At 39.6% G+C, this 12,123-nt stretch overlaps 1 protein-coding gene across 6 annotated transcripts in view; it reads left to right on the top strand.

Moving 5' to 3' along the window:
* Positions 1–12,123, top strand: part of LOC108443672 (ERC protein 2) — a 308,529-nt gene that overhangs the window by 155,054 nt on the left and 141,352 nt on the right. For all 6 annotated transcript variants that reach the window (XR_005129963.1, XR_005129967.1, XR_005129964.1 and 3 more), the window contains one exon: positions 3,024–3,184. Coding sequence is in view for 1 of the 6 variants with exons in the window: in XM_037536284.1 (XP_037392181.1) it covers positions 3,024–3,184 (161 nt within the window). In the remaining 5 variants the exon portion in view is untranslated. The remainder of the gene's footprint in view (positions 1–3,023; positions 3,185–12,123) is intronic.

A 12,123-nucleotide genomic window follows, 5' to 3' on the forward strand; every position in this document is an offset into this window, starting at 1 on the left:
CTCTCACCAGTTTTTGCTAAGGAAATCCATTGCTCTGTTTATTGTTCAAGAACTTCTAAACTAATGTCAGAGACCTTATAATTACTCGGTCATAGACACAAAGGGAAAGAGTATATTAAAGTCCAGCTTAGGAAAGGATACGCAGGGCATGGACAAAATTGACAGAATGGACAGAATAAGGTTGGTTTTGATGCAGAGGGAATATTTTTAGACTGAATTATTATTATTATTATTATTTTCTTTTTTTTGATATCCATTGACTTTATTTGCTCTTCGTCAATTTATAAGCTATGTCAAAGACCTTGTAATTGCTGTGTCAATAAAAATGCCCTAAACACAAAGAGAAAGAGTTTTTAAAGTTTTAATTAGAACAGGACAGCCAGAGTTTAGACAGTTTATACAGCTGGTATTTTTAGCCTGCTTCATTTTCTTTTGGGTAAAACATCTTGAGTTAGCCGCCTGCAGTTTAAGTCGTGGGAACTTATTTCGTTTGCTCAAAATCTCTGCCATTTCAAAGCCTGCTGATTTGAAATACAATCATCCGACAAGCATATGAGGAAGAAAAACCCTTTTTCTCCCCTCCCACCCTAAAAAAAGTTAATGAGGTCAAAGACGATAATTTTTTAAATAGCTTGTGGCCTAAAGTCTGCCATCACCTGACCGCCCTAACAATAACTGGCTGTGCCACACTCATTTCCCCCCCTTTTCTTCTTTTTCTCCCAGAGTAAAAGAGTCTCATGATGTGTAATGCCCTCATCAAACGAAGCTTGCTGAAATTCAGCAGTATTTAAAAGGAGAAAAAAAACATTAAAAAAAGAAGAGAGGAATAAAAAAAAGGAAAAAAGGTCGCAAGTTTTGGCACTGGAGGCCCACCTCTGCGCCCTGGAGGTCCGGAGCGTTTGAACCATAGCTACGGAGCAGGCGATGGCGATGCAATCAGACAGCAGAGCTTTGGCCAGGCTGTCCTGGGCCAATGGGGAGTGAAGGAGCAGGTGATGGATTAGTGCGGAGCTCAGAGAGAGAGCTATTGAAGTCGAGCTGCATTAGCACATATTAGCACGCACACAGGCTAAAGGCGCTAAGCAGCTTAGCATCTCACATCACCCCCTACTACTAGCCCACTCATTTGACTAAAGCACATTCTATTCATTATTAATGATGCACTTGCGAAGCAGGCTGTGTGTGCGTGTGTGTGTGTGTGTGTGTGTGTGTGTGTGTGTGTGTGTGTGTGTGTGTGTGTATGTGTGTGTGTGAGTGATTGACAGATTTAGAGCAGTGGGGTTGGTGGTCTGCTTCCCATACTAAAGGTCACACATGTACACTGACCAGCCACTTCATTAACTACAGCTACCTTGTATCTACTGCAGTCCATCTATTTCTCTCCGTTCTCTGCATTTCTTGGCTCATTCTCAGCATTACAGCCACACTGATGTGATGGTGATGTTTTAGCAGACGACTAACGAGGTAGGAGTGTGTAATAGAGTGGACAGTGGGTGGACTGATCCACTTGTACCTGCACAACACACACTAACACCACCACCATGTCAGTGTCCCTGCAGTACTGAGAAAGACCCACTACCCATATAAAACCTGCTCTGTGGTGGTCCTGTGGGGAGGGAGTTCCTGGCCACTGAGGAACAGGGTGAAAGTGGGCTGTCAAAGAAATGATGATGACCTACAGTCTGTAATTGTAGAACTACAAAGTGTCTGCAAAATTCAGTCATAAAAAAGTAAGAGTGGTTTCCCATGAAATGTTCCACTGTAAAGAAACTTGCTGAGTCAGAATTGTTCACAGCGGTATTGATAGGAACCAGACATCTGAAAAGTCTAATGCCACTGAAAGCTACATAGAAAGTTACACGGAATATATACAGATATGATGCCTGAGACATTTATGTTTGGATTTACCCCTGGTTTAAAATGATTAAATATCACCTATAAAAACCTATTAAATAAAAGGGTCACTGGTCATTTTGGATAGTAAACAAATTGGCTGTATTTGTGTTGTCAGCATCAAAAACCTGCCATTGTTACAAATCACTCTGAATGACTTTGATCCTGCTGTGCAACTCGCATCTCTTCACACATTGTTATTACACACATTCACACAGTTCTGTTTCTTCTTCATTTTTTCTTTACCTTTTCCGTATTAATGAAGAATGCATTGTATCTGACAAATGTGAACCACATTTACAGAATGGCATCCTGAAAATGTGTGAACAATTTGCTCTCTTTGAGAAAATTAGGCCTGTGTCTTTTTGCCTACCACTTTTCCTGCCACTCTCTCAAAACATATGTTGTGGTTTTGTTGCCTCATATATCTGCACATGCACTTCTGGGTTCAAGAAACTTCAAAGGTGATCCACCAAATTGTGCAAATGCATCTCGTAGTTGATGTATTTAATGAAAAAGAAGAAATCGTAATGATTTTATAGGCTTAGTTGAAAGCTCACACTCCGTGTGGAGAGAGCTCAGCGGATCCAGCTGACTGCAGCCTCATTTGTAAGTGAGACTAATCACATGAGCAAAATGAGGTTAAAAGGAATTTGTAACTTTTTTTTTTGGATTAGCGAACATCAGCCGTTTTCCCAGTCTTACTCCTCAGCGATGGGGAAACAAAGGTACTTGCATCAAACAGAAATTGTTTGCAGGTTTTTATTTTGGCAGGACTTGCAAATGGATTTGTACTCTGTGAAGGTTAAGTACATCACAACCCAAAAAACGTTTAAGTACCTTTAATAACTCGACAGATTTACAGAACAGTCTGGTTGCGGTAATGGCTCAGCTTTTGCATAGCGATCTGGCTCATAGTTCACATTTAAAGTGCCAATCAGTGGTTTAGTGGCGTAATAGAACAGCTTGAGAAATTGTATTACATGTTAAATTTGTTAAATAAATATGATATTCCGTATATTTCTATGACAGTATGATTCCATATTTGTGGCCATGGATTTATTCCTGAGTATATACATTTATGTGTGTTTGTGTTCTGGTTTGATTACTGAATTCACATTTTGTCTCAGTTGGAGGAGCTGATGGCAGCCTTGGAGAAGACACGGCAGGAGTTGGATGTTACAAAGCAACGGCTGTCCACTACGCAGATCTCACTTTCTGAGAGGGAAAATCACCTGACCAGCATGAGACAGGAGCGCCGGAAACAACTAGAGGAGATTCTAGAAATGAAGTGAGTATATTTGGTAACACTTTATTTGAAGGCTACCTACATAAGGGCTTCATAACACATTCATAAGCGCTGAATAATGTGTTTATGAAGCACTACTTGAACATTTATTAAGTGCTTATGTCGGTTGTCGCAACCTGACATAAGATGTTTTATGAAATAAATGACATTGTACTGACATAATAAGAATAAACATTGAACATATTTACAGCACTAAACATATTTAAACCCTATACATAACTATACATTGCATCAGTCATCTTATCCACGCCATAGAGGGAAGAGGGGGTGGTTTCCAGGCATATTTCACCTGATATTAATACAATGTCATCTTAAGAATGCTGACATAAATAGTTATGCATAGTGTTTTAAATGTGTTTAGTGCTATAAATATGTTTATTCTTATTATGTCAGTACAATATCATTTATTTCATAAAACATCTTATGTCAGGTTGCGAGAACCGACATAAGCACTTAATAAATGTTCAAGTAGTGCTTCATAAACACATTATTCAGTGCTTATGATTGCGTCATGAAGCCCTTATGTAGGTAGCCTTCAAATAAAGTGTTACCGTATATTTTTAGTTCTGTATAAAGCACTATTACATTATATAGCAATGCACTTTCACTGAAGGTTCAAAACAGCAATAATTTTTATTTAATTTATTTAATAATTTGCAAAATTTCCTTTGGCATCAATGAAGTATCTATCTATCTATCTATCTATCTATCTATCTATCTATCTATCTATCTATCTATCTATCTATCTATCTATCTAATGTACACTGAACACAAGTACGATGTAGAGATTCAGTGATGTACTGTAATGGGAAGAGTCCAACACCTAATCATGTCAGGCAAGTGACATGCAATGCTTGATTGGCAGCTGTTTGCCTTTTGAGTCTTCTGTCCATCTAAGGGTGGGTAAAAGGTACCCAGTCTGGTTGAAATCACTCATGACATGGTTGTAGCAAGGGTTATTGTAGACCTGTCATAGTTTTAGTAGCAACTGCTTGTCTTTTTTGCAAGGTTTATAGCCTTTCTTTGGTGGCCAGGAATGTTAGTACAAGATACCGTATGATATAAAATGCAATCAGTAAAGCGGTTGGATTTTGTGATGATGCTACTTTGACAGTAGCCTTTAGGCCAGTGCACACGGTTAGCCACTTTATTATTTTATAAGCTTTAGCCACTTTATTATTTTAACATGAAGCGATTTATAAGCTGTAAACACACGATTATTCAATCTGACAAAGAACAAAGTTCGAGTATCTCAAAAGTAACATGCAGTCGGGCTGTCTTGATGTTTATGTCATTGTTTTGTTTTATGTTAAAATGGCTAAATGCAGAGCGTGAAAGGTTGTGCAGTGTTTTCCATGGAAAGTCTGTTTGAGAAAACACAGTCCTGTGTTTTAGTTGAGATGCCATGTTTTCCTTGCTGACGATGTAAATAATTACCAAGTCTCATTTATCTGCTAGTAGGAGTGATGCTAGTTTGTAGATATTTATGGGTTCTACATGGAAATGTGTCGGGCTTTGTACTATTGTTCATCTAAAATGACAATGTTCAGACCACTTACAGATGAAATGTCCCACTTTACAGCATTACATGAGATGAAATCGATATGATATCAATGTTACTAGTAGACACACAGATGTGTATTATAACTTGCCACTTGTCAACAATTTCTAAACCCATGCTTACTGTTATGACACCACCTTCGTCTTTCCTCTGCAGACATTTAGTTTTGTTCTGTCCTGTCTGTCGCTCATTCAGATGTCAGCTCTGTGTGGCACCGTTCTAGAGTAAGCAAGACTGATGTTCTGTTGCCAGTCTTTACCACCTGTGGTATATCTTTCAAGACATCTAAAAGGAAATTACATAACTCCAGTTCCATGATAGTTTCCTGCAGAGTATCACAGAGATCAAACTTGGCTCGTGATGAATAATAGCTGGCAAGCAATGTCTGTGATCTTTACTCAGTGTCTGTTACACAATTAGCATTTGTGGCACTTCCCTCACACTGTCAGTACTTGATGTATGCATAAATGTGTGGGCAACCAACAACAGATGGAAGAACACCACAGATATGGACTCCAGGTGTGTATATGACAGAGAAACAGGGAGAGTGCGAAGGGCCAAGTGTTATCTCATTGGTATTTGGGCTGCATGTGTACACAGTTTGAAGGAGAATGCAGTAAATGGTGTCCTATTATATTACAGATAGACTATCTGTAGTGCTGCAGATACACAATGTTTCCAAAAGTTCTCACTAGTCTGCCTTCACACGCATATGAACTTGAGTGACGTCCCATTCTTAATCCATAGGGTTTAATATGATGTCGGCCCACCCTTTGCAGCTATAACAGCTACAGCTCTTCTGGGAAGGCTTTCCACAAGGGTTAGGAGTGTTTATGGGATTTTTAACCGTTCTTCCAGAAGCGCATTTGTGAGGTCAGACACTGATGTTGGACGAGAAGGCCTGGCTCACAGTCTCCGCTCTAATTCATCCCAAAGGTGTTCTATCAGGTTGAGGTCAGGACTCTGTGCAGGTCAGTCAAGTGCTTCCACACCAAACTGGCTCATCCGTGTCTTTATGGACCTGCTTTGTGTACTGGTGCTCAGTCATGTTGGAGCAGGAAGGGGTCGTGCCCAAACTGTTCCCACAAAGTTGGGAGCGTGAACTGGAACTAAGGGGCCGAGTCCAACTCCTGAAAAACAGCCCCACACCATGATCCCCCCTCCACCAAACTTTACACTTGGCACAATGCAGTCAGACAAGTACCGTCTCCTGGCAACCGCCAAACCCAGACTCGTCCATCGGATTTCCAGATGGAGAAGCGTGATTGGTCACTCCAGAGAACTCGTCTCCACTGCTCTAGAGTCCAGTGGCGGCGCTTTACTCCACTGCATTTGAAGCTTTGCATTGCGCTTGGTGATGTAAGGCTTGTAATGCAGCTGCTCAGCCATGGAAACCCATTCCATGAAGCTCTCTACACTGTTCTTGAGCTGATCTGAAGTGTGTAGTGATTGACTCTGCAGAAAGTCGGCAACCTCTGCACTCTATGCACCTCAGCAGTTCGCTGACCCTGCTCTAGGGGTGGGAATCTCTTGGCACCTCACGATTTGATTACGATTCAGAGGGTGATTATAAAACGATTATCGATAATCTTTTTTTCTATAGAGGATCTTTTTTTTTCCTCACTGTTTGACGACTTGGTACTTTTAAAGCAACGTATTTGTAATGATCTATAATGAATTTATTTCCAATATCTATTAATAAAACAAATGGAAGTGATGTGGTTAGTGAACTGGAAGACTCTCATTCACTGCTTTTGTTTGGAGCACATGAGGCTCTGCTGCCACTCATCTGCAATAAAATGTGCTGCTATGGTGAAATAAGATCCAGTGATAATGGATGTGCACACAACACGTTACAGCCATCCTGCCCGTTCTCTTTAGTGATTTAATAACTCAGGATTTTGTCTGGTTCTAGAGAGTGTCAGTAAAATATCTGTGAGACAGGATGTGTGCAACATAGCACGAAAGCCCTGTTTCTCAATGAGACTGCAGGTCACAGTCTCTCCTGGCTAGTAGTGAACGAAAAGGCAGAGAGAGATTCAGCTGAGATGAACATTTGGAGACTTATTTGCATTTATAGGCAGCGTAGTTGGTTTCCTGGAATGTTAAATCTGCAACAAGACACTGTCAAACACTAAAAAGTTGCAAAGATGAAGTCGCTTCTCTTTCGAATTTTCCCATTCCACCTTAAATGGTGCCGCATTTACATTCAGCGCCTCAGTCAGAATTTAAGGTGGAGCAGAAAAATTTGAACAAGAAGCTGGAGAATAAGAAGCGACTTCAGCCTCATAAAACAGGCGAACGATGAGAAACATATAGCTGAGCTAAAGCTTAAAGCAGAGCAATGCAAGTCTGTGTTTTCAGCCTATATGAGGACATCCGCACACACTGAGACCTACTGGGTACTAAATGTTCGGCCTTCCAAGGTGGTTTGATTTTTGTTGAAAGAACAAAATGGCTCTTCTTAACATTTAGGTTGTGACTCCTGACCCAACCTGGCTTTTAATGCAGAGGCTGCCGGTCGGATTTGTCACTAATCCAGTTGTTTTTTTTGTTTTTTTTTTTAATGTGCTGCCACAGACTGTCTGGGTGCTGCACTTTTGTGCTTCCAAGTAAAATTAAATTTACAAATTTATAAATAGATTTTTGACATTTGTGAATCGATTCAGAATCGTTCACGTCCACATCGCGATGCATCTAAGAATCGATTATTTCCCATACTCCTACCCCTGCAGTCTGCAGGCCTAGGTGCTTGGTTTTATACACCTGTGGCCATGGCAGTGATTGGAACACCTGAATTCATTGATTTTAATGGATGAGTGAAAACTTTTGGCAATACAGTGTATGATTTAATCATTGTAGAACCAGTGAGAAAAAACTGAATTGAGTGGTGTGAAAAAAGAAGACTGGGAATGAAAGGGCCATTGGCCATGCACTACTTAAGATTTCCTGAGGAGATAATGACCTTGCTGTGCACAGTATTGTACCAATAAGTAATCACTGTCCTTTTTAAAAGTTTTATGCTATAATCTGTATATGTGAGGGCAGTGAGTGTAAAGCTGTAAAGATGTGCTTTAGGCTATGCACTGATAGATAATTTTATAACTGCCTAGTTTCACAGAACTACAAAGTCTGAAAACAGTAGTACATTTCATGCCCCAAAAGTTTTAGTCAAACGCTGCTTTGCTGCCTGATATATTTGCCAATTCTCAATCATCACACTTCTTAAACATGCAAAAAAGAAAATAAATGTTGCAGCAATAGAGGTGGGGCTACTCAGGATTCCTAGCTAAAGTTGCCAAACATTGGGATCTAATAAAAATGACTGGAATTGACTGGAAAATTATTTATTGCGCACTGTAGTTTTTGACCTCTGCTGAAACCCCTCCACAGATCTTTTCAAACTGCAGCTTCGGAGTGTGACTGTACATGCATCAGTGTCACATTGCCCATATTTTCCTGACAATAATAACTAATGTTTTCCCATTTATTGGTGAATAATATATTGGTCGACAGCATATTAAGCACCCCTAAATGAAATACAGAGGCACTGTGTGAATACTGTTCAAAACAGTGGTGCAAAGACATTTTTCATTATGGAAATAGACAAAAGTCCGTTTGAGTTGATAAAAACATCTGTGATGTTTTCAGAGTTCAAAAACCGAAAACCCTGTGCCAAGGCCCAAGATTTTTGGAACATAATATGATAATATGAAACTTCAGCTCCTTTTAAGTCTTAATACTAATCCGAAATACATTGTGAACAATGTTTTGATTGATGCTTTAAGCTTGACGCCATGGATTAGCCGCGAATTTCTCATGATTGTCGTCAGACATTCTTGATACAAGATTGTTATTTATTATACAATTTCAAAAACGATGCACCTTTAGATCATAACAATGAACTGATGCATTTTTATGTCACCCCTTCAAGGGGGCAATACCTTTAATTATACATGGCCCTGTGTAATGTATTTATAGCATTAAGGTGTGTTGCATTAGAACTTTGGATTTTTGTACATACTTGCAATGCTGAAATGTATATATGATTTATGATTGCTGTTTATTTTACATCTTTGGAGCATGCATATGCGTTAGGCTAGTTAATTCAGTCAAATCTATGGAAACATTTTTTTTTTTTTTGCTTTTGGCTTCATGTGTCAGATTGCAGTATATTTTTGTAATTCATCTTTTGTTACGGAGGACATTTTTAAGTGAAGTAGGGCCGTTTAAAACTACGCCACTGATGATCGTGACACCACTATGACCTTGAAAACCACGCCATGCAATTACAACAGCATTCTAAGGAGTGAAACACATTCCTGTCATCTGTCCACATCACAACATTCACATTCTCTCACTTTCTGCTTTCCCTGCATGTTAATAACTGAGTAATTATGCTACTCTTACCGAGAGGGTGAATGAAGGGGAGAGAGTGTATATTCTCAATGACCGACAGGCCGATTGAGCTGCGCTCACAAAGCGCCCCTTAATTCAGACAGACAACCAATTTACATGTAAGTGGATTCAGATGGCAAAGCCAAGGGTGCCGTTGTCTCCAACTGTGCTCTCCCTCTCTCTCTCTCTCTCTCTCTCTCTCTCTCTCTCTCTCTGTCTGTCGTTCACTCTCTCACTCTCCCATTCCTCAAACAGTGCTACACTGTTTTAGGTTGCGGTATTTGGGTAGATTTGCTGAGGATTGTGGCACTAATTTGGCTGAGTTTTCCATCCTGAAACAAGTTTCAGCTTTACACCCTCTTTAAGTTGAAAGTGAAGGAGTCTGGGAAAATTACTGGTCACCAGGAGAAGAGGGCCGACATATCACATGACTCTGAAAGGAAAGGGGGTTATCCGCAGTTGTTCTTTTCATTAGAAGTGTTGAATATTGCTGTTGGTGTTGGCTGTTTAAGACATACTTCATCACTGCATCATGACAGCAGACATACAATGAAAAAACCTTTTCAACACACGCTTTTCATTTGACAAAAATGCTGTGTTACACAGACATAACACACACACACACACATACACACAGATACACATTTTGGAGACTCAGAGATATTGGCATGGAGTCAAACTTTTCTCATGCTTTTTGAAATTTGAAGTATTTCTGCCTTAGTTATGTCTGACATTGCAGAAACCAGCTCAGTCTGCACTGCCAGAAAGTCCTACTGTATATCTTTCTTCACATCTCACTGCATATCTCCAGATCTCTCTCTGTTTCTGGGCTCACACTAAAACTTGCAAGCCTACTGAAGCCATTATAACCCAAGTACTTTCTCTTTCGGACTGAATCCTCTTTTGTTGGTGGATATTGGCCTCCTCCACTGACGTTAAACCATTCATCTTTGCTGTTCATTGTAATAGTATTATCAGATGTCAGCTTCACCAGAAAATTGCCAAACTGTGGGATATATACTTAGCCTAGTGCTGCTTCAGTGTGGTACTGGGAAAAGGGTGTTAAGTGGGGTTTTGGACACTGTACTTACTGGAAAGCCTGGTCAACTGATGACCAACCTTAGGAGCTTTTTTATTTTATGAACTTCATTGCATTTTGGAAATATATCCTCATTCCAAATATGATCCTTGCAACACATTCCAAAACTGGAGTTTGTTGGAGTATGTTTATGTTTTATCACATTTTGTCAGACACTACATCTCCCACACCGTGTGTTTTCTAGTGTTAGATCTCACTGTGTGACTGTGGACGTGACCCATTCAGTTACCGCACCATATATCAACAAGCTCATGGGTTGTTCGGAATGAGAGGCCACAGAGAGAATGTGCATCAGCGTCCGTCACCTCACTATAGTGCAGTATGACACATTCTGTTTGATGTAAATGATGCAAAACAAGCAAATCGTTTTACACGATGTTGTTGTTCTCATTATGCATATGCCACTTTTTGCCTCCCAACTTAAAAGACCATTCTGCATCCCTGGTGTTTATTGATAACAGTTTGTTAAAGTATTCCTGAGCCTGTTTTTTTAATGTAGCACCATCTGATCAATCAAAGTTCAGTTGTGGTTTTCAACCTTGCTGTTTATACACAGATATTTCTCAACATTGCTTGAATCTTTTGATGATATTATGCACTGAGAAAGGCGAAATACCTAAAATCCTTTCAGTCCTCATTAAGAAAAGTTGTTCTTAAACTGTTTAATTATTTACGGATGTTTTTTTTACAAAGTGGCGAGCCTCAATTCATCCTTGCTCATAAAGGACCTTTTTTGGATGCTCCTTTTATAACAAAGCATAATTGCATCATGTCTTTAAGGTGTTTTTTGAACATTTAACAATGTCGTTTGTCCTACATTGCCTCTGTCCTATTTTTATTTATTTATTTATTTATTTATTGGGAAATTGTTGCCGGCATCAGTTTCAGAATAAGTGTATATTTACAAAAAAGCTATGTTAGTTGATGAGATACAACATTTAATAGCTTGTCTTTGCACTGCTTTCATTTAAATAGAGGTCAAAGTGGATTCACAAATCATTGCTGTCTGGTTTTAATAGCATACCTACTGTCCTTTATTAGAATTAAGGTTACTAGAATTAGACTGTACAGTATATCTCGTTTTCTTTTCTGTTCTGAGAAATTAATTAAAAGAACTGGACACTTTTCAAAGGAGAGTGTCCCAGCTAGGGTATGCGAAAAAGCATGTAGCATTTGTTGGAGAATCTCTCTTTCTGTACGCTCAGTTGTCCACTTTACCTTGCTCACTTCATTAAACTTTTTTTGCTTGAGTTGGAAAAGCTCCCTTTTAGCGTATACCAAAGCTGTTTGTCAGTGGGAAAGCCCATCATTTGAAGAAGCTTTGGAAGGAAACCCAAAACCATAATGGCTCCAGCGATGATATGTAATAGCTTGATAAATTCCTCACTGAAGAGAGTGCACACTGTTCCCATTTCTCAGTCCCCTATCATACTGAGCACTTTCCCTGGAAACATCCTTGGCTGTGTTTTATGAGCAAGAAATTAGAACGGACAATGATGGCGGTTCTGATCTGATCTGCTTCCTTAGCCTGCATAACACTCACAGAGACATGCCTACATATACACACAAAGAAGAGAGGGGATAAAGAGATGTATTATTAAAGCCTTGAGATATGTCTGGTATGAGCGTAGCTGACCATATGGCACACTTTTGTGTGTGTGTGTGTGTGTGTGTGTGTGTGTGTGTGTGTGTGTGTGTGTGTGTGTGTGTGTGTGTGTGTGTGTGTTTATGTGCACGTGTGCTTGTTCTTTTGAATTATGAGTTATGGAGCTTTGGGCAAAGGCTCACTGATGTCACACTTCTCCCATTTATCACATTTATTTCTCAGTTGAACTCTTCCTATTATGTTTCCTTTTTAGTTAT

Source organism: Pygocentrus nattereri, chromosome 29 (assembly GCF_015220715.1).
Source record: "Pygocentrus nattereri isolate fPygNat1 chromosome 29, fPygNat1.pri, whole genome shotgun sequence".
In the NCBI taxonomy this organism is placed as follows: Eukaryota; Metazoa; Chordata; class Actinopteri; order Characiformes; family Serrasalmidae; genus Pygocentrus; species Pygocentrus nattereri.